The 24689-nt window shown below is 33.8% G+C and overlaps 1 protein-coding gene across 2 annotated transcripts in view; it reads left to right on the top strand.

Annotated features, from left to right (window-relative positions):
• The window catches only part of LOC145688513 (uncharacterized), a 200580-nt gene extending 180094 nt beyond the window's left edge, over positions 1 to 20486 (top strand). For both annotated transcript variants that reach the window (XM_081762860.1, XM_081762859.1), the window contains one exon: positions 471 to 20486. In XM_081762860.1, coding sequence (XP_081618986.1) covers positions 471 to 611 — 141 coding nt within the window. In that variant the 3' untranslated portion in view covers positions 612 to 20486. The remainder of the gene's footprint in view (positions 1 to 470) is intronic.
• The last annotated feature ends 4203 nt before the right edge of the window (positions 20487 to 24689 follow it).

Genomic DNA, 24689 nt, shown 5'->3' with positions numbered 1-24689 from the left:
TCGAAATATCGAAATTAGATTTTGAGATTTATATTTTTAATAGTGTTAATTTTAAGCATTCAAAATATTGAATGTAATTTATCTCTACTTCTCAGTCGTGACTAGAGTTTCACCAACTTAAGTTAGGATCGTGACAATAAATAGATTGATAATTTACTGTGCTAGCTCAGAGAAACCGGAGACACAATGCTCATTTGGGCATTGAAGTAACAAATTTGAAATCTTTAAAATATTTTGATGAATGTAATCAAATGACAGTAGTGTGATATATACACAATAGCACGATCTATTGTTATATTCATGAAGATAATCAAAAAACAGCGAACTCCACATTTCGATATCGAAATGGATATTTTGTCTATTGTTCACTTATTGTGGTACCTATGTATTATAGATGTGAAGTTCACGTATTGTTTATTTATAAGTACGTATTTAATGCATAATTCATTTTTCTTTCTTTTCTCTGATAGGTATTAAGTCAAATTCAGTTGCAGTCAAAAACAGGGACAAACACAAATACATCAATACCTTTAAAATTATTAAGCCAGGGTCCGACAGTTAGTTTAGCTAGTAGAACTATGGTTGTGCAGCAAGAAAAGGAAGACTCCTGACCCTGAATAGCAATATAACTCAGGAAACTGAAACCAATGTATGTCAGGTAGCGACCTATATAATTCTTGTACTCTTAGCGAAAGCAGATTTCGAAACATAATAGAATTTATGTACTTCACCAGTTCTCAGACATATATTTTTCTAGATTTAGTTTTGTAAATTATCTTGATGTGTTGTTATGTAACGCGAGAATACTTGTTTAAGTTGTTTGCACGTCGACTTGCAGAAGTATCCAACCACTTACCACATTGAGTTCAGCTTTGAGTGGATAGGTGCTTTTGCAGGTCATAGTACAACTAAAGACTGGTTAAAAATAATTTAAGGTACATTAAGATATTTCATAACCGAATATGTATAGCGTAATGCAGGATAAAGACAATTTTTGGTTAAGAGTATTTGTAAAATGCTTTTCTGTACACAGGTTTATTTTTTCTTAATCACTTCTTATTAAACTTTTGCTGATTCTGTGGATGGGTGCAGAGATAGCGTCTAAAGTTAGACAGTTTTAAATGAGCACGATGATAAATCACTAAACTGGAACGTAATATGTTTAGTATTGTCTCACTTTAGACGTTGTTTTTACAGTCCAGCCTATGACTTTAGTTTGTCCCATGTAGCCAAAGTCTTTGAATATGTTTTATGAAACATATAACAAGGAACTGTACGGAACTGTGTGATTAGAAGACGGAAAAGAATTATATGATTTTATATTTACTGTACGATCCTGAGAAACAGTGTTAACGTTTAAATCATAATCAGAAAATTTTTAGAAACGCAAAAGTTTTAGAATCATCATCAAAATAACTTATTACACAAGACATTACGTAAACAAGCAAGGAGAACAAGTAATTTCTTTCAGCTGGCCAAATTTAATAATTTGTAATGTCGAGTTTGTAAGAAGCAAGTATGGGTACTGAATCTCACAATTATCAAGCACTTTTCTTAGTGATTACCATTCGAATCCTTTTACATATTACAAATTCGGAATTCTCTGTGTAAGGTGTAGAACATGTATCAGTGATCATTTTCCGTGTACAAGAGAACTGTATCAGTCCTGACTAGAACAGAATTTCTTCCTTGCTATTTTCAGTGATGTTTTATAGTGTGAACTTATATTTTTCCCCATTTTCTACTTCTTTAGTCTTCAGATAATGATATATAACAGCGTGTCAAAACATTATTTCTTGGAATCGTCCTTTAAATGTAAATATTACCTGTATATTATAATATTATATCAGATGTAAAGTATAATTGACTTTGCTGAGAGTGCAAGAAAAATAGTGCAATTACTGAAGTAAATGGTTGTGAAACCGGATCTAAGTATGTTCTTTTTTTTTTTCCATACTAGCTGACTTGAGACGTTAAAAGATCCCGCTGTGATAAAACTTTTAAAGACTTAGATAATTAAGACTGTTCATGCAAGTGATATTAAACCTCCTGAAACCTCCCCAGTGGTATGGATAATTTTCTCCGTTAATTTTCTGTAGCACTTGCATATATTCGCCTACGAAGTGTTCAAGTTTTTCTTGTTAAGGGAAAGAAATCATGAGATTGTATGCTCATAATAGCTCATAATAATTGATACCTCATCAGGATTTTTTAAATTATTACTATTATTATTATTAGTGTGGGAAGCATTATATATGTTTATTTATGGAAACTGAATTTTTATTCTTGTAAAGTCGCCACTTGTAATGACATCCTCAACTGCTTATTATAAACTCCAGTGGAATACGATTTAGTTTTGTGTACACATAATGTCAGTATTTTTGTGTATAATGCTCTTGTTTTGTTTCTTCTGTTGCTAAAGTTTAATTCTGCTAATATTTAGTATAAGAAAATTTTGTGCAGTGTGTGTGGTAAATGGCTAGATTAGCTAGCATAGTTGAACGGCGTATATTAACTAATTATATTCGGCGTATCTTGACTAATCATATTCAACCATTTATTATTGGATTGAGAATATAAGTGGTGATACCAGTACATACTTTGTGTACATTAAAAAAAAATAAACCACAAATCTCTTCTTCCTGTAAAGATTAAGGAACAAATAAATAAATAGAAAGTCAGTAGGTTCTAAATTGGGACCTCAGAATGGCAGTCAGCGATCATAATAATTTAAAATTTTTGCGTTTCGATCACAAGTTGTCTCAGTTTCGAAAAATCCCCTCTGAAGTCAGCAATACAAATGCTGAATACTTAGAGAATCCTATGTATGGCTTTTCAATCCATGATTTAGATCAGTATTTTGCAATAACATGTTTGTTTGTAGTTCCTGTTGATATTAATTACTAGTTATTATCTTCAGGGTCATTTGGGAATCCGACGATGACTGCTGCAATTAGGATACTTAAATTGATGGTTATTAATAATAAGAAAGAAAAAAAAAAAAAAAAAAAAAGAGTCCAAAACGTCAGATGTATTTAATTTTGCCAAGTTATTCTTAAAATATTTTTGGTCAAAGGACAGAAGTTTTGAACTTCAAAAGTAATAAATAAATAAATAAAAAGCATTAGTCAATAATTTATCTAGAACAGTACTATTACCAATTGTTACTTTTTGTTAGTAATATATCTTTTTCTGAATCTAGTCTGTTTAAATATTATTTTGTATATTTAAAAACAAATTCTTTTGTTTTCGAGTTGAAATGAAATAACATGTATAGACAAAATTTCATTTGCTTGTTCTCACAAATCTTTTAGTACGAGAACCACTATCATGTAATATGCAAAAATTATTAGTTTGTTTTGATTAAATGTGATTTAAAAACGAAAAAAAAAAAAACCTTTATATTCCGAATGGTGAGTTTTTATTCAGTAATCAGGTGGAGGTTGTAATAGTGTGCTATATTTACACTTTAAAAAAAATGTTCAATTTTTTGTCATCCAGTAGTTATTTATTGAAAGAAGTCTGTTAAGAGTTGTTCATTTCAGTTCAAAGTTGTTAACAATATCCATGGTAACCTATTACCAGAAGTAACACTATTTTCATGTGATTATTATTATTATTTTAAGTCTTCGTTTTATGCAAGTAATTTTGCCTAAGCACTTCTTAGTATATTGACATTTTCCTTCATGAGTCAACATAGCAGGACATTTATGTTTAGAAACGGTTGTTTCGGTCACCGGGTTTTTGCTGATATTCTTTAAATTAGAAAGTTAATTGTATATTTTTACGTGAGTCGGTAGAAAGCTGAAGATCATTCTGGCCAACCATTTATTTTGAAATATAAGTTTTTCTGAGAAAATTACCATAATAAAAAATTTAACCCAAAAAATTGTTAAAGTATTCACAAAATTTATAGTTCTTATGATTTAGTTCAGATTTGTAACGTTTCGAAATGATTGTAGTAGGTGTATTTCAAAATGGCCGTTTCGGAATTTTGAGAACTTTTTTTTTCAACTTTGTTTCCTAAGATTGAGAGATCGTCATTTGTCCTTCCATCAATCCATCAAGGGGTAAATTGTTAAATACACTAGTGTGCAAACCTTACGGACGAAGGTAAGTTTCGCATTTTGTGTCACTCCCAAGTGCTCCTTAATAGCTCTCTGACTGACGCACACTATCTCGTCCCGTTGATTCACCTGCTTCATGCTGGAGAAGCATACCCATTCGGCGCTACGCTCACGCTGACGTCACACCATCCAACGTCTTGCTCCCTATATACATGTGGGAGACCTTTGGCAGCATGCTGCCGAGCATTCATTCATTTCCATTCACTACACGATATTTCGTGATACTTTATGTCTTGACCTTAAGTTTTGCACATCAGTGTATTTGCAATCCAAATAAGTTTAAAAAAAATTAAAAATAAAAATAAATAAATCATGGTTGAAGTGTTGAAAATTAACCGTGTTTCCTGTAGTGTATAGAGATGGCCAAAACTAAGTATTTATTATATATTAAGGTAATATATCACTATTTTTTTTTTTTTTTCGGTGAGACCGGTGTATTGATTTGAAGTAATAAAGAGTGACGTCTTAATATTTTTCTACCATATGCTGATGGAATATTTTAATAACAATTACTTATCTGTTAGAGATGGGGGACAAACTTCAAACGTTACTATTCAGAATAAGCAGATAAAAACAATGAAAAAGAGTATTCAGTAATATAAAAATTAACTATGGTAGTTTCCTCGTCACTTTGAGACATTTCCTTGATCAGACAAGCTTTCTTATACAATCTGATTCTTGATATTGTTGAAAAATTCATACATTGTGTATCAAATTCACACCTCGAAAATTTACACTAATCCTTAAATATATAAAATAAGGAAAAATAAGAGGCACAAGATTTATACGCTATCGTACGTACAAGCTGTTATATTTATTTGTTGAAATGGACGGTTCAAAACTGTCGCATAGACACACAATGGATTGATATTTTATGCAGTATTTCACTTTCTGAAACTTTTTTCTCCTTTGTACAATCACATTTCAAGTAGTACTTTGTACATCAAGAGAAATAATCGAACAATATATTGTGTTTTGTGTATTTTCACATTATTTTTTATGTAGCATTCTCTCATATTTCTACTTAATGACTAACATTTTCAATAACAAGTTACAGATTTTTTTTGGTCATTACTGGCCATTCCACCTTTTGTATTTAGTATTTTTTTTTTCCTTTTTGAAGATTTGCCAGTACTACATCATAATGATGGCAAGATAAGTACTATTACTCAGCTTTCTGCTTTATGTATTTGAAGTTACTGTTTATTTTTGATGAAAAGTTTTTTTTTTTTAAATCTTTTCTTTATTTCAGTGCTATATGCACATATAAATAGGTTAATAGGATATATATATATATATATATATATTTTAAATAACCTTACTTCAACTTTTACTGTTGGAAGATAGATGGAAATGCGAAAAATTATATCTGCTTGGCTACTAAATATTCATTTTTTCCCTTTATATCTACTTTAACTTTCGTAGTAACTTCTAATTTCTAAGTGAAATATGAGATGAGTGTTTCTTATTTCAATATATGAGAAGTATACCTGCAGAAAATCTAAAATGTTCTTTAATATTGAGATTGTAATATGTACATCTTTATTGTTACTATAGTGTGATAATATTACAATAATATATTTATATGTATATAGGTGTGTGTGTGTGTGTGTGTGTGTGTGTGAATATGTTCGGAGGAAAGTTTGTCATTTGTTTTGTTATAATGGGTAAGTACGATACTTTTATACGTGGTTTTTTTTTTTTTTTTTTTTTTTTTTTTTTTTTTTTTTTTTTTCCTTTTAAGTAAGGATTTATTTTTCTTATAGCTCAAGAAAATTCGCAAAAAAACGGACATACTGTAGCTTCGAAAATATTCCGAACAAGCGAGACTTTTCTGGAGATCTACATTTTGATATCCTTAGCATATTCTGAACACTTGATTTGGACTGTTTTATGGATTTTTTTTAATGGATTTTATGGAAAAATTATCAGTTATTCGAAGAAAATAGTTATGAGGAAAATTGTAAATTATATATATATATATATATATATATATATATATATATATATAAAATGAATCAGTCGTTTCAAAGATGTAAACGGAATTATGTTGGAACAGAAATAGTGTGAAGTTTTTAACTTGGCGCTACAAATTATCTATAAAATAAGCATCATGGAAAAATTGTAGAAACAAAAGTTAATATTTTGGAGGTTGAAATTCACCTGTGATAATATTAGCCCCCCCCCCCTCCTTTTCGAAGTTTCATGGGAGCAACTTTGAAAACTTAAATGAGAACCGAACCCATTTGTTATTGTAGATTTGAATTCTGTGAGGAAAAGGAAAATTCTATTCGAAATATTCTTTCCCTTCATGATGGCTCTGTAATCACTGAAAATATTTCTAACATAATTTTTATACATTTGAAAATCATATATAATACTAGTAGAAGTGCCCAGCTTCGCACGGGAAGAATAGTGTTTGTGTACAATATTTGAAAAAGGAACCTAGAAGAAAAATATCGACGAACAGTGCCTTTGGCGTTACCCCTTCAAGTTCTCCGGCCAACTGACATGCATGTTCTTTGCTCTCCTTTAGCCTAACCGGCATAACCGTGGGACGTTAAACTTAAACTTAATGTTCTTTGCTAAACTTGGGATTAAATGTCATTGGGACTCATCAATCTGCTAAAAGCCTCCGAAAATTATAAATTAGGCACTAATCTCGTTCAGTTTTTACATTTTATTTTTCACCCTTTTTCATACCCCATGTAGATGTGTTGAACTTGGATTTAACCGGCATTAGAAGTATCACTATCCACTTCAGCGACCTTGAAAACTGTAGATTCAAGACTAATAACCGTTGCTCTTGATTATTTTTACGTTACCCCTTTCGTACTCCCCTTATTGAGCCTTACCCACATTAAAAAAAAAAAAAAAAAAAGATTGTAAGTGGTATGTGTATGCTCACTCGTTTTTCAAAATGAGTTTACAAACCGAGTTTCATCTTCCTAACTCAAGGAGCGTGTGAGATGCTTTATTTTTGGCATAAATCTTAAATGACCTCTTCCCCTTAGAACCTCCTTTTTCCCCTTTGATTGTAAATGGCATACGTTTTTTTTTTCCAGATTAGTCTCTTTGTTAAATTACTTAGAAGTATATCAACCAAACGGCTTGGATTTGCATGCCAAACAAACAAGCAAAGATTTTTTTTTTTTTTTTTTTTTTATAGAAGAGATTATAGTGGTGTGCGTTATTTCTGTTCAGATATAATTCAGTCTATATTTTTGAAACGATTGCTTCTACGAGAAGAGAGTCTAAGAACCTTTTTTGTGTAAAATTTTATAAACTATACTAGCCTTCTGCTAGCTGGGGACTCTGCCCGCAGTCCCCCGCGTTTGCTCGGCCTAGACCTCGTACCTCTTAAATCGATAATTCTACGGAATTTCAAGTTTCTTTTCCTATTTCAACTATCTAAAAGATAAGATTTTTTTATCCCAAGAAAACGCCCATTTAAATAACATAGCAATTTCTTCATCCCCCTTTACACCCCTTAAAACCTAAAAACATTCACTTTTAGCAATTTTCCTGGGGATTAGTTCTGGAAGGCTACAATCATACCAAATTTCATCATTCTGTTCCTGCAGGAAGTGCCTAAACATTTTGGGGTATACATTATGTCCCATGTAAATAAGATGGAAAAGATTTTCAGTTCCATATAAAACTACTGGAAATTTGTGTTTTTGGTGACACTTAGATAACGCTAACGAGAACGTACAAGCGTACCCAATTTCAAGTTTTTATTCCAATTCCAAGTACCTAAAAAATATGAGATTACAGATTTAAAAAAATTAACCCTTTAATGGGCAAGCATTGATAACATTATCATTTAAATATTTAGTTTGTTTTTATGGCTGAACCATGTTTCTTGTCCATAATTTCGTAATTTTTAAAGTATTTTTGTACTTTGGTTACAAAATACAGGATGTTTATTTCAAAACAACATTGCCATAAAATAGGTCGTGTGTGTTGCTACTGAGCAGCATTGCCATATTATGGTCAAATATCATAAGAATATTTTCAGTAATTAGCAGCAGTTTCGTTGAAATACCTTCATACAGAGCAAGAAACCACAAATAATAATAATAATAAAACTTTTCGCGGAACGTAGGGGTTAAAGCTTCTACAATACTAAATTTGACTGTCCCCTGTTAACGAAGATTAGAAATATCTAAACAAGCGACCTGCAAATCATGAATTTGAATATTGTATGGAAGCAATAATACCAATTAAATGATCACTGAAGTTATAATTCGTACGGATAACGCAATAGAATACGATGTTGCTTGTAAGCAACTGTGCCAAGGGGAATTTCTTCATTGCCCCTTTAGAGCCCTTAAAAATTTTAAAATATTCACTTTTGGCAATTTTCCTGTCGGTTAATTTCGAAAAGCTACAATCATGTCAAAAAAAATTTAACCATTGTAGCCCTACAGGAAGTTCCCAATAATTTTGGTTTATAAAAAGTGTCCCATATAAATACCATGGGACAGATTTTTCAGTTCCCCTTACAACCACTCTAAAGTTGGAAATTTTTATTTTTAGTAATTTTGTTAAATAATCCTATATAAAACGTACAAGGATACCGAATTTCAAGTTTGTATTCCAATTCCAAATACCTAAAACGTGGGATTATAGGTAAAAAAAAAAAAAAAAAAAAAAAGCATTTAAATAACATGGGGAATTTTTTCATCCCCCCTTTAGACCCCTTAAAAGTTAAAAATATTCGCTTTTGTCAACTTTCCTGTCGGTTAGTCCCGGAAAGCTACAATCATGCCAAATTTCAACTTTCCACGTCAACCGGAAGTAGCATTTTATTTTATATCAGTTCATGTAGTTTTATATATAGTTAGGATAGGATTTTTTCTCAGCTACTTTCCTGGAGAAATTGACAATTTTCGAGATAATTGCAAAAAATTAGAATTCCCTCGTTCCCCCCCCCCCAAAAAAAAAAAAAATAGAAACTCACAGCACAAATAAATGATATTTTTCAGGATATGCTGAGGATACCAAAATAAAAATCTTGGCAAAAATCCAGCATGTTTTGAATTTTTTCGAACTTAAAGTCTAATTTTATTGTACTAGTATGTTAAGGGATGAAGTTAATGGAAAATAAATTCTGTGAAACAGTAAAAAGTACCACACAATGGAAGTTTCAGTTTTGCCCGGTAGATGTCAACCGCTGAAGGAACGGCGGTCCTGTCATCTAACGGCGAAATGCGCAATTTCAGCTATCTTTGTTTCGATAGTAGAATATAGGATATGATTAACTACTTTTGAAGCCACAGTTATCCATTAAGATATTAACGGATTGACTCCATTAACGAATTCGGCCGAGATAATCGCTCTATATATCTATTGTATGAAACAGAGTTCAAAAATTCGCTTTTGTTCGAGAGTTATCGTTTGGAGTAACGGATGAACCTAAGTTTTCGTTACCTGTTAAGATATTAACGGATTGACCCCATTAACGAACTTGCTCGAGATAATCGCTATAGCTATCTGTTGCAAAAAGAAAAAAATGAAGTCTGCATCCGTTCAAGAGTAATCGTGTGGAGTAACAAACGTACTAACATTATTACAATACTATAAGTTTCACTTGCATGATCCTAATAATTTGACCATTACAGATAGAAATATGATGCCAGTACTGCCTGCTATTCTAAAATCATTGATGATTGTTGCATTATGAAATATTTCTCGTTTTCTTTTCTTCATATTTTGTTTATTATAATTTACTGCTGTTAAACTTAGTTCGGAGAATTATACAGTACAAGTTCCTTGGTGTTTCTAGTTGGAAATTCAATTCTACTTATAAACCAATGAAGTGGAAATGGCTTGATGATACTTCGTGTAGCTTCTCTTACAATCATTTTTGCAGTTACTTTTCGAGTCTTATATGTTGTTCAATTAGCCGACGGGATTTATTTCTAGTCAATGTCACTGTTGCTGATAGTGTTTTAACTTATAAAATAAAAACTGTTTTGCAATTTTTTACGAATTCATAATCTGTGATTATCCTGATAATTTTTCTGTACGGAGAGTAGTTACAAGAGTGTAGAAAATAATGTTCTTGAATTTCTTTAGTTCTGCTTCTTGCTGGAATGTTCTGCTACTATTTACACTTCAGGTAAGTTATATGTGTAGCGTAATAGGTTTCTGTTTTCCGGATTCAAGAGATCATTTATTTTCTGATTTAACTTTTATTTATTGTTAATTTTTATTTTTAATACTCAAGAAGAGTTTGTATTAAGGATAATTTTGGAAATTTCATGGGCGAAAGTTATCATACAAGCTTGTCATCGCTGTGCCAAGGTCACATTGAGCAGTGCGAGTCAGTTTTGGGTATCAAAGGTTAATAGATAGTGTGCTTTAGTCTGAGCAAGCAGATGTGAGCAGTATGCGAAAAAAAAAGCGTTATTACGTTGTCAAGCATTAAAAAAAAAAAAAAAAAAAAAAAAAAAAACAACTTTTCATGTTACACGATATATACCATCATTAAACGTGATCAGAATGGTCTCCCAGTTGAAGACTTGCCAGGGTGTGGCGGTCCTGTCAAATTGACATATAATGTCCAGAGAAAACTGAAGAAACTTGCTGGAAACGTGTTGGGACAAGTGATAAAAAATTGGCTGGCAAATTTCGTGTCTTCAGAAGAACAGTTGCTCGGAATTTGCAGAAAATGGTTATGTAATATTTCAAGCGTCAAAAAGCAGCAAAGAATATAGAGAAGCAACTCACTATATTAGAGGCAACTGTAGAAAACTTCGTCGAGACATTTTGTATCCTGGCACAATGATCATCATGGACGATGAAAATTATTCATTTGCTGGATATGAAATGCCATTATATTTCCGATACTATGACTCCAGTTACTGTAGCTACCAAAACACGACAAAATATCAGAAGAAAATACTGGTATGGGTGGCTATTTCACCGAAGAATGTCACCAAACCATTCATCAATACAGTTAATGGTCCAGCAATCACAGCCTATATGTGCACCAAGAGATGTCTACCGATGTTGCTTCAATTCATTAACAGTTATCATCATAGTAATAGCTATGTATTTTTGACCAGACCTTGCAACCAGGCATTATGCCAGGAAAACAACTGTTGACGGCGCACTCGGTACCATTCGTACCACGGAACGCCAATTCACATGCATGCCCTATAAAGCATTTCTGGTCTGCGCTGGCTGTAGGCGTCAATAATGGCGAAGGGAGAGCCAAAACTGCACCACAGCTCATCCACTGCATGAAGATCAAGCTACAGAACTTAGACTTAAGTCCCGTCCGAAGTATGCTGAAGAAGGTACGCCAAAAATTGTGACAAATTGAAGACCACAGATCTCATGCAGCATTGTAACAAGTAACATGATTTGTCAACAGTGTTTCCATCATTGCGTTGGAATCTGGAATGAATAAACACGTTTGCCTGATAGAGTCGTTTTGTGTGCGCGAGTGTTAACTTTCGTCCATGAACTAAGTTGTAACTAATATATCTCTTTTTGTCTTTTTTCGGAAAATGGAAGTTCTGAGGCTGAAATAAATCTCTTAATTTAGTAGAACAAGTTTAGTAAGAAAACTTATTATTTTTTTCAGCGGAAAAAACAAACAAACGATTATGTAAAAAGTAATCTGAAGATTAAGAAAGTGATACGTAGGAATTGAGATTCTGAAAGTATTCTGTCTGCCAAAAATGCTAAGGAAACATTCTTTAGTTTTAGATATTGTCTTTCGTTTCCTTAATGACAAAACTTCCATCATACTACAATTCTCATGATTTCGTCTTCCATTTTGTTAGCAGAGGTTGTAGTTTGCATATCTAGAATGCTAACCATTTTTTCATTCCTAAAAGGAAGTAAAACATTTTTAAAAAAAGTACACACTTATAAATGTTGATTATATATTTTCGAAAACTCTACTGTAAGGAGAGATCTCTATAAACATAGAAGTTGAAAGTGTTGATCATCATGCAGAATATTATATATGGTTTTCTAGATTACTCCAGGTCTCAAGCCCTGGAAGCGCAATCTTGTTTCTGTTGGTAGTATTTCTTTCCATCTTGTATTTGTCTGGAGTTTAAAGTATCTTTTTGCAGCATTGAGGTTAATATGTAACGTGGATGTACAGTTCAACGTATTTTCGTCTTGTCGGGAGCGAACTTAGAATCACTAGTAGAGAATTTCCCTGTTATAACACTGTGGTGAAATGATAATTGCTGGGAGAAGTTGAAACCAAAATAAGAAGGTCCTAAGGCAATTGTTTCAATGTTTTCATAGAGATTGATAGAGAGATGAGGTAAAAACAAAAGTAAGTACTGGGTATATCTTTTTATTTTTTTAACTTTTTTTTTTTTTTTTTTTTTATAAAGAAAGCTAAAAATAAATCGGTATTCACGAGCTTCAAATTATCAGGTCTACACTATTTTATTTTAGTATGAACTGCCTTCGCTGTTTGCACTTGCATTTATCTAAAGACAATCCATTCTTACTGAAGTGAATGGTAGAATTTTTCAGGGGCATATTTGTAGTACATTCTGAAACCAATTGAACTTTTATTCACGGTCCTGTTTTATATCTTCGTTGGATAGGTTATATTTAACAAATCTAGAAACGTGAAGTAGAAACAAGACTGTTATTTTTTCATTAAGCATAAGTTTCTGCTGAGAAGTGTTGGTTGTGTTTATATATATACTATATGGTTAGGAGATCATTTTCCTAAATATTTTTTCCTTCGCTCTATAGCATATCTATAGTGGACGTCTCGAGAATAAATAATTATCAATTCTTGAATAGCAAAAACGCTGTTTCCGATTATTTGCAATGCAAATTTAAGGTAAGCTTTGAAATTCACACTTCAAATTTTAATTCAGCCAAACTTTATTTTAGTGGCGAAAATATTTAATGATAACCCTCAGCTAATTAGAATTAAAGTTATGGTAAATTACCATTTATACACAGAAAATCAGTAACAGGGTTCTACCAAACGTACAATATTAATTTATGTCTTCGACATGATATATCAACTGTATTAATATGCTGCTACATTATCGGTAGTGCAAGTCGCGATTGTTTAAAGAAGCCATAAGAAATCTTCGACTTACATAATATAATATAATATGCACAGACATAAGGCCTTTCTGCCTTTTTAAAATCTGTGCTTGTAGTTTAACTAGTATGTTTTTTTATTGCTTGGCTTCTCTCAACATCTTGAAACAGACCAAAGATGTGCGCGTATGTTTGCTGCAGTTTTACTTACAATATATCTATGAAAATCTGTAACATGATTATACAGATACATTTCTTGAGTAAACTGCACAAGATAGTTGTGGGACGTTCTGTAACGAAACAATAACCGATCAGAAATTTCAGTTCTTAGTATGTGTGTCTTATCTCTGTTCCATATCAGTGCTTTGTTCTGGTTTTCGTCTGTAAGTTTTTATTGCATCCTGAAAGAGTATCTTGTACTTCCTTTCTTGTTGCTAGTCCTTTTATGTAGTTATTGCAATCGCAGAAATATTCTTCATCGACCTGTCTTTTGCGAACAATCTTTATTTTAACTGCTGTGCCATTCATGTATTATGCTCTTCTTTCGTAATTCTATTTTCCAATTCTTCTTACGTTTCGTCTTGTAACAATGTTACGTACTGTTCCATTCGTTGTTCATAGTTACTCCTAATCTATCACCTAGATCTGAGTTAATACTAGCGCTGCAAAATATTCGTTTTTTTTCTTCTTTAATCTATAATTTGGCAAGTGTTATCTGAACCATCTATATATTAAAATGCTAGGTTTATATGTTTCTCTCCAAAGAAAAGTTCATATGTTTGTCTCCAATCCTTTCGGCAATGAGATCCAAAACCATAAGTGCTAGAAACGTACCGTTTTCACTAATCGATTCCAAATTTTGTGTAGATCGCAGAGTTTTCATTCAAATTTTCAAAAACTGTGTCGTTATTGTTCTATTCAACATTTTAGGGACCGTTTAAAGCCCGTGAGATTAACATTGTTACAGGCCGAAACTATGGTGTTAGGCAACTAGTAGAGAAGTTACGTTTGGTGGGTTGACGAATATTGCAGGCGCTTTGCTTAAATCGGAAAGGCAAAACCTGTTGCATGCTGGCAACTTCAAAATCCTCAAGAGACGCAATGAGGCTTACTCGGACGGATATGGATTTATTAGAAAAAAAAAAATCCACTTGATATCATGTTCCACTTCTACAAATTTGCTACAAACTCACTCCAACATCTATACATAGCAATTCACTTTCTTTGTGAGTTTCCTATCCTTTATTTGTGTGAGTAAGGAGACATGCACAGTGGAAAGGAGATCCATGGTCATAACAGAACGATGTGCTGAGTAGACAGTGCAGGTTCAGCTAGTTGTAATTATTATTTTAAATCTCCGTGGTTTATAACATTTCCCTGAAATGCTACTTCTGTTTAGTGTTTGGTTTACTATTATGCAAAGCTACTATTACATTTAAAGAAGGCTCAGTGACACTAGCGTCTTGTATTTTTTAAAATTTTATTTATTTTTAAGGTATGTTACTTTCTGTTTATTATTTTGGACATTTGAAACTTCTAAAAACAAAAATACCCTTTTTTCTTAGTCACAAAAATTCTTTTGTTATAGGGTCAAGTCTTAGTATAATACTCCCTCTTTCATCCAAAGTTATTGGATATTCAGTATGAAATATGCGTTTATGTTGGATAGTTTATAGTACAGTCTGTCGATTTTACTTCTTGACAAGCCATTATTTTCATTCTATCATGTGATTGACTAAGTACGATTTTTATTTCAGATTTGTGTAGTAGTCTTGTGTGATCATTTTCGTTTGTTTCACTTTCCCTTTTTCATATTTATTTCTAGGTTACGAAGAAACGAAGCATCTGGTCTTACGATTAGACTTTCTCTTTCTTGATATATACAGGGTGTTAATGAACTATACCGACAAACTTTAAGAGGTGATTCCTCACATCAAAATAAGAGAAAAAGTTTGTATGCATAGTTTCAGAGCTCATATGCGAAAAGTGCATAGTTTCGGAGCTAGGGCTGTCCAAAATCGTGAAAAAGCCAAATTTCAAGAGGCCCTATTTCGAATTCGAGAGACTGTGGATGCTAGTCCTGATCAGCGTAAAGGAACTCACGCATACGCAATCCAAAAATGCATATTTCATTAATGTTCAATGGGTGTACGGATTATACCATATCCTGCAGGGTGAAATTCCCAGACATGCCATCAACCGAATTTTGAGATATGCTCTGACTTTATGATTGGTCCAAAGTAGACAAACGAGAAGACTTGATAGCAATGAACACGGAATCCTTTAGCGCGATGTCGGAAGTGTTAAGGATCGTCAGCAGCACGATCTCTCGTACTCGGAAAAACGCATGGTGTGATGTTTTCTTTCACGCTAATAAGTGAAAAAAAAAAAAAAAAAACGTGAAATATTATACCGTGACGAAATACATATCATCACACGTTATTGCGAACACAAAGAAACATGGAGCTGTCGGTTCCTAACACTTCCGCCTTTCCTTCGAAGCATTGGATATCCATTGTTGTCAAAGTTTACCTCCTGCCTACTTTGGACCCCTTCTTAAAGTCAGGGTATATCTGAAAAAACTATTGAAAACATATCTGAGAAGTACACCCTGTAGGGAATAACCTTTACACCTATTGTCAATTGATGAAATATGCACTTTTGGATTGTGTATGCCTGGCTTCCTTTACGCTGATAAGAACCACCATCCACAGTCTCTCGAATTCGAAATAGGGCCTCTTGAAATTTGGCATTTTCGCGATTTTGTACAGCCCTAGCTCTGAAACTATGCACTTTTGGCCATAGGTCCATATGAACGTTTCCTCTTATTTCGGTGTGAGGAATCACCTCTTAAAGTTTGTCGGTATAGTTCATTACCACCCTGTGTATATATATAATAATTCTGGGGCAATAGCTCCTTAGACTTTCACGTGTTATCCAGAGACATAACGAATGCGTTGACATACTTGTGCGGTACTTAATATCTTTAAGTTGCAATGTGTGTAATGTACCGCGTAAATAAGACGAAACAAAATTTCGTAAGACATATAGACAGTTTTGACCATATTAATCTTTAGTAAAAAGAAGTACACAAGAGTTGTTACAAAACCTCTAAATCTAACTATGAAAAAGCAATTGAGATTTCAGTTCATCACAGTCGAACACACCTCTCTGATAACTCAAAACACTTTGGTTATCGATGTTAAAGTGCGTTTATGCCGCTGGTGAAAAATGTTTTGTTGATCCCGTTCAGAATCTCATTTACGGTACACATGATAACGGTATCAGAATGAACTTCTCCCAACTTCTTTTTTGGGTTTGGGAACAGATGAAAAAAGGTATAGGTAAAGTGGGTGCAGGACTAATTTGAATTCACAGTTGTGAATTCCTGCCATAGCGACAACCGACTTGTGGCTGGAGGTATTGTCCTGTTGCAAAAGAATATATTTGTCAGTTTGTCACTAAGCTTCTGCCGAATGTGATCACGAACCTTTCATAGGAGATCTGCCTAATGATCCCCAATTACTGTTTGCTTCTTTAGAGGCTAAAGTATGATCACCACTTTCTCCGAATCCCAAGAAAACTTTAGCGATCACCTTTCCTGCTGGTGTACTAATTTTGTCTTCTTTGGAGGTGAGGATTAGGGGTATTTCTACTCTTAGTACTTTGTTTTACTCGGGTTGGTAATGGTGAATTCGCACCTATTTTACTGTTCTGAACCGAGTTAGAAAGTAATCTAGAGTTGGCAAAAAAAAAAAAAAAAAAAAAAAAAAAACTTGAAATGTTGCGCCTAATCATCTTTCGGTCAATGATTAAAAATTTGGGTTACTGAAACTTTTCTCATTCCCAGATGCTTTACGATAATTCGGTCAAAGCTTAGAGCTAACAGCCCTACTATTTCAGCAATCTTTGATTTTATTTGATTTAAGTTTAGTGTCCCTTTCACCAGTAAGGTTACATGAGACGCGAACCTACAACATAACATGGGATCCGGACCACATGAACTCCCTCCAATAATCCAACCCTGGTCATCCATGCAAAAGGCAGCTACACTAACCGGTTAGCCACGAATGAGCTCTGTTTCATCAGTCGGTTGGACGATCACCTTTAATGTAGTATGTCAGTTGGCCTTCCTGATCGAGGGTATTATTCAATCTTGATTCTGCTTCTGTGTTCAGCTGGCCTTTTCTTCACTGTAGCATAAGAAGGGGCACCATTGCCTTATGTAGTAACCTTGTCGTTGAAGATATCTTTGGTTTGAACTCTTAAGGAGATATTCAATAACAACTGTTGCCTGCAGTTTCTCCGGTTGGTCAAAAGTCACTCACTCTACTATCTTTATTGCAAAAACACACACAGAAAGTAGATATAATTTCAAACTTGGTGTTCTTCCATGAAGGATCAACAAATATGTCAAAATTTACGTCTGCTTGTAATATTTCTTAGGCGTAGAACTTTGTATCAGCATTGTGAAATTATATTTATCTGATTTAAGTTTCTATTTTGTAATGACTATTTCTGTAGGTTTGAGGGAGTACGGTGGAATCTTTTTTTTTTTTTTTTTTTTTTTTTTTCGGGACTTAAACTCCGTGATTGAATAGTATGAGCAATTGACGCTTTAGCTCAGACATTTGCTCACTTGCAAAATTTGTTTTTCAAAGCGAGGAAAAGGAATTACAATGCATTCGTTCGTTTCTATTTCAAAAACTGTCGTATTTATTTACTGGGTATATAATAGTGTATCTTTTTTTTTTTTTATTGGTATATTCAATCTGTTAGGGCCTGCATCATATGTGTTTCATGTTTGTAGTGCACTAACAGAATTAAGACAAACATGAATTATGTAGAAACAAAAGACCGTTAAATTTTACATTAAACGCAAGAATTAAGTGGAGTTATACTTCGCTGTTCTTTGAACTCTACAACTTTTTTTTCAAGTACTGATTACAAAAAGTACTAGTATTGCTTCATACATATACCTACTAGGAAATGTGGGTATATATCTCTGCGTATTCTTTTGTCAGTAACTTCGGAACGAGTCTACCATTTTTAATATACCTTCTTTGTCGTAGTGACAGTGTAATTCTCAGTTTATATTTCAGTTCATCATTTCTTGCGGCAGTATAATAGCGTGTACCATTTTTGTTTTGGCTGCTCAAAATTTCAAAATTCTCTGAAACCAGTTATAAGCATACATCTGTTTTTTAATTTATATATTTTCTGCCTTCGATGTGAATATTTGGATCACCCAAAAGTCCAATAATGTTCTCGTAAATATGATTCTTTAAATATCAGTTTAGTTCGGGGTAGAATGTATAGAACTAGGGTAAATTCATTTACAAGGAAGAATTGGTAAGTTGTATAAGAATTTATTTCTTTTCAGTACTGGCATCCGTATTACTCGCAAGCAACTACTAGTACAACAAGTACTACTCGCAAGCATTGAATTCCTTTTGTAGAATGCTAAGGGAAAAAAATTGTATCTGAGAGCATGAAGTGCGTAAGTTACAAATCCTTGTTTTCCAGAAAACAGCAAAAACACTTACCTAAGCACTAAATACATATTGGACATACTACATATTAATTATGTCATCAACCCATATAGAACAAAACACAATCAACCATTCATTGCAGACCTCCAAAAGATACACAAAACTGGTTTTAACTCAATTTCGCCAAACTTGGACTTATGCACTTCATGCTCTCAGGTACAGAAATTGATTGGCGAGATAAAACTTGTATTACTGGTTATACAAGAATGTAGAACAATTACCAGAGCTTGAAGGGCAAAATGATTTTAATAAGAATAAATATAATGTAAATTTTTTCAGTATTTTACAGAAGATTTGTACATAAGTACTCTGTGCTATTTTTGCTAAATAATCTACTCACTCATTGAGGAAAATGTCACTATCACTTTACAAAAGAAAATAATATTTCTATACTAAAAGATGTATGTGAACTTTACTTTTATTTCGTAATTCCCAATATGTTAAAATTTAATTAAAATCTAGGAAAAGTTAAGTGTTAAGTTTCTACCAACAATTTTAACCTTTGCTTGGATGTCAGCTGTCAAAGATGAAAATATGGGTGTGATATGTACCAATTAAACATAAATGATAAAAGGAATCCAATTCTGTCTATGAATTGGCAGAACATGAAATTACGAATTCATACAAGAGCGTTATTGGGTGTTACTTTGTGTGTATGTGGTGTGCATTTGTACTTCAAATTGTACTTGATATTGTTGATTATTACAAGGTTCATTCCCAGTAATCAATCGAGAAAAAAATATGATTATGAACTATAAAATGTTATACAGACTTGAAAATTATCTTAAATTATAGTTAAAATAAGTGGAAAGTTAAATATATTGTTTTGGCTACTACTATTTTGCATTATAAGTCCAGAAATATGTGCTCATACGTATTCGATGTTTACTGGCATTTTTGTCTTTTTTCACTGAGTACATTGTTATATGGTGCTGTATATTTCTCGATATATATGTATACAAAATGTCAGCTAACTGTTATTAATAATACTAATATACGAATATATCAGTATTGCTACTATCAACTTTCTGAACTGATGGACTGATGTAGCCACTAGTGTGCCTCTCACTTCCGATGTTTTGATCCCTGTTGTACTTGTGCATTCCAATTTGGTAAGCAATATTATAGTGACTGTTTCATGTTTCTTAAACAGTATTTCACCACTGGGGTAATTATAGGATTGGCATGCAGTTTAACTGATATGCAGATTATTAAATTTGCAGTGGAATTCTGTATGTGACTCAAAAAATAATGCTTTTCAATTTTGTGCTTATGTAAATATACTTAGGAATCAAATGTTAAATTCACAAAAGGAGGGTTAGTTTTTTTTTCGCATCACACAAACATGATGACTGAACAATGGCGTGGTGTTCAATATATGTGGAAACATATTTTGCATTTCAGATATAAAATGAAATCTTTATTTTGAGATTTGTGATTGTATAGAAGTACTATATATATAAATATATATATACATACACATTGATTTATATAATGCTCTGATGTATGCTGTCATACCACATCTTGGTAGTAGAAGGTTGGTTTCGTGATGGAAATTTAGAATAAATCTTCCATTTCACTACCAACTTTAATAATAATGTACAGTATTTGTCAGTACATGCGTGGTATTTTGCTATTTGTGCAAGTCCCAATGCAGTTAAAAGTTATGCTCATAATGTTTGTATAGCTATGAAGAATTCATGTAAATTATGTGTAAATGAGGATTTAATTTATAATAAAGTTTCATGCGAGAATTAAATGATGTCATTTGTTGCTATTACCGTTTGACAGTTATTGAGAGTTGTCAAATATAGTATTGTATTTCTTTTATAGTAGCGTTTGTTTTTGAAACCGAATTTTTAAGTGTGCTTAGCCATGACGGATAGAGATCTAAGGGAAGAATTGTGTCGGGACTAGATGTATTAATGGTAAGAAGGAACCAAGTTCTGATGCATGGTTCCAGAATACACACACACGTCAAAATCAAAACTAGCGTCATTAGCTCCGTTGTTACAATGGAACCATTTGGCTAGTTTTGCGTGGGATCTGTTATGTTATTAATTCCGTTGTAGTCGTCGATATGCTTCTAACAGAAGCGAATGAAAAGGCTAAGCTTTTATTTACCTCTGACGGGGAAGCTGTAGGAGTGTAATGAAGCATATATATATGACGTATACCTACATATATATATATATATTTTAATAATTAGGGTATACACACTTTAAGTGTACAAAACGCAGGCATATCCTTAAAATTTAGTACATATTTTCTTGTACTAATTTTTTTCAACTTCCCAAAATAAAGAAAAAAAAAGTTACCCCATGTGAATGACTTAACGTGTTTTGGAAGTTTTGTGTCTATTAGTCGTGTGTATTAACGAAACAAAACTGACTAAAACACTAAATATACAGTATATTAATAACACTTATGTAACGGTTTCGGCAGTTTCGTCATCTTCATCAGACAGTTTATGAAAGTCATAAAGTGTCTGATGAAAACTATGTTACATTATCGAAACTATTGTACGAAATGACCCTATAGTGCGTGTTAAAGGAACCTATGGGTTACTGATTTTGCACGGAGCATTGAGGCAACGAACTGAAGTATCGTTGAATTTCGAATAGCTTTGCATAACTTATTTAAGGACGTTCAGCACGCCCAGTACACTTGCAGAGGTTCAGAAAAGTTTCCAGTGAGGTTTTGTTATCTGTTGGTTTGGAAATATTAGAGTTGTTGCTCAGTTGTACACAGTATGTCGGAAAGTAACGGAACTTTTGTCTTTACAGATAACCGCTAGCTCCATCTATTGGAACAACTTTTCATCGGAAAGCTGGATAACTGCTCAACAAAACGAGACTACAATCATGAGAACCCATTAACGGAGCGTCAAGTTGAAGCAAGAAAAGTGAGTGTGTCTAGTGTCACCTCGTCACAAAAACACGATGGAGCAAAGGGTCAATATTAAATTTTGTTTCAAGCTAGGTAAAACATCTACAAAAACATTGGAAATGATGAAACAAGAGTATGATGATGAGTGCGATCTTGTGTGTTCGAGTAGTATACGCGATTTTGGGACGGTTATGAGTCCTTGGAAGACGACCCAAAGCCAGGCAGACCCAAACCAAAAATCGCGATGAGTTGTGGAACAAAAGTATGTGAAATGTTCGCCCACGATGTGAAGTCGACTGTGAGATGGATGGCGAAGGAATTAAATACGACGAAAGACATGATTCATGGAATTTTGACAAAGGGTTTAAAGAATCGGAAAGTCCGTGCTCGATTTGTTCCGCACACTTTAACTGACGAGCAAAAACATGCTCGCGTTGAACATTGCAAGGACCTGATTAAAACACCCAGACAGAACAGAACATTCCTGGAATCGATTGTAACTGTTGATGAGACTTGATGCTTCAAATACGGCCTACAAACAAAACGCCAAAGTACTACGTGGAAAAAGTTGCGATAAAGTTCTCCGAAAGCGAAAAGGTTGTGTTTTCAAAAGTCACCTGAGAAGACAATGTTGATTTGCTTTTACGATTCCAAAGTTGGTATACTTCGGGAATTCGTTCCACAAAGTCAGACTGTTAATGGTGAATATTATCTGGTTGTTATGGAACGTTTGTGGAAGCGAATCGTTCGTGTAAGACCCGAGTATAGAGTGCCAGGCACGACAATGCACCATGTTACAGAACCGTCGCAGTGCGTGACTTTCGGGCTAAAAGAAACAAATCTGTGTAGTTCCACATCCTCCGTATTCGCCTGATTTATCGCCGTGTGGCTATTTCCTATTCTCAAACTTAAAATTGGTCATGAAAGGAGCATTTTACACAGGTCCAGTCTGCCATGACGAGACTCATTGAGGCGATTCCAAAAAAGGACGTTAAAAACTCTATGCTAGCATTGGTTGAACGTGCCCAGCGGTGTATTGATGCGTATGTATTTTGAATAAAAAGAACTACAGTTGGTAAAATTCCTAATTCGTTGTGCTTAATTTAAAAAGTTCAGTTATTTTTCCGACACACTGTGTATATCTAAGCAGGCCCGCAACCAGACGGGGGCTAGGGGGCCCCTCCAGACCTCAATACAAAAAGCTATTATTAATACAAAAAGCACAATTTAGATCCTAGGGGATGTAGAACCTAGGGGAGAGGGAGATTTATATATAGAAATAACTAAAACAACTCTTGAACCACCGAACCGATTTTGATAAAAGTTTCGACGTTTGGGCCCGGGATGGTATTTATCTATTCATTTTGACGGAGGGAGGATTTAAAAATAAATAAAACTTAATAACTCTTGAAGCAAACGATCAATCGCAATCAAATTTTTAACATAGATGATGATGGGCCCTAAGATGTTTTTTATCATTTCACTTTGATGGTAGAACTTCGTAATTTCGTATTGCTATACGCACATCTCTCAAATGTATTCTATGTGACCGTAAATGCGTATTAGTGAAATAGCAGCTCTCTACGAGAACGTTAACCCATGCCGACTTGACAAAGTCATGAAATGACGTTTCCACATTATAATGTAATTTAGAATTTCCAACCGTAATAACGGAGAAACTAAAAGAGACAGAGAAACGAAACTTTGCACGAAGCAACTAGAAGAAGAGGGACATCTGTTCGTGTATTGACAGAGCACCGGATGAACAGTATTGCCAACCCAAGAGAAAGTTGTGGTTTTGTAAATGGAATGATCTAAATTGAATATCACCATTTTAAGCAACAATGAAAATAAAGACAAAAGAGATGGTAAACACAGATCTGTGTTGCAAATTTTTCAAGAAATAACGTGTGATATGTGTTGGCGCACACAGGGAGTGAGGTACTACGTTTTGTACACCTTAAATCAGATAGTCACAAGAATTGTTTGCGTTGATCTAAGTCTAGAGGGATCCGCTAAACAGTGTTGCCGTCAGCAGAAGAGAAAAAAATGAGTTTGGAAAACATACAATAACTGGGAAAAGGTCACTAGGGCTGTATGGTTTAAAACGTATAATGCAAGTCGGTACAGCATGAGGAGTAGAACCGTGGTTATGTGAGATCGATAAATGTCCGACATATACGATATCTTGTGAAAGCTGACAAGGTTTGGGAAAGGTGGCGCACGCTGCACAGCGGGTTGGAATCCCAACAACCTCGTTAAAATGTGAAAACAGCGTACAATTTGCATGGGTTTATGTACTCGTGGGCTTTTGAGGACGTTGATAACTATGATGACATGAAGAGTAAAAAAGCCGCCGCTGTGCAGCGTTGTCATCTTTTACAAACCTTGGCTCTCTGCTTTAACAAGATACCGAATATATCTGTCAGTACGTGAGTTATCAATCTCACATAAGCACGGCACTACTCTTCTGCCCTGCATTATAGGTTTTAAACCATACAGCACTAGCGACCTTTTCCGAGTTATTGTCTCTTCCAAACTCAATTTCTCCCTTCTGTTGATGGCAACACTCTTCGGCGGATCCTTCTAGACTTAGAGTAAGCGTAAAGAGTTCTTGTCAATATCTGATTTAAAATGTACAAAACGTTAAAACTTCACTCTCTGTGTCCGCCAACACATGTCACACATTATTTCTCGAAAAGTTTGCAACACTGATCTGCCTCTACAATCTCTTTTGTCTTTATTTTCATTGCTGCTTCCAATGGTGATATCGAAATTAGGTCATTCCATTTACAAAAACACAACTTTGTCTTGGGTTGGCAACACTGTTCATCCGGTGCTGTTTGTCAATACACTAGCAGATGTTACCCTTTCCCTAGTTCCTTCGTGCAAAGTTTAGTTTCTCTGTTTCTTTCAGTTTCTCCGTTATCATGGTTGGAAATTCTAAATTATATTATAATGTGAAAACGCCATTTTATGCCTTTGTCGTCAAGTCGGCACGGGTTAACGTTCTTACAGAGGGCTGCTATTGCACTAATGCGTGTTTACGATCACATAGAATACATTTGAGGGG

The sequence above is a fragment of the Thermobia domestica genome, chromosome 6, assembly GCF_964235325.1.
Source record: "Thermobia domestica chromosome 6, izTheDome1.hap1.1, whole genome shotgun sequence".
Lineage (NCBI taxonomy): Eukaryota > Metazoa > Arthropoda > Insecta > Zygentoma > Lepismatidae > Thermobia > Thermobia domestica.
This window is presented reverse-complemented; position numbering and strand designations above follow the sequence as displayed.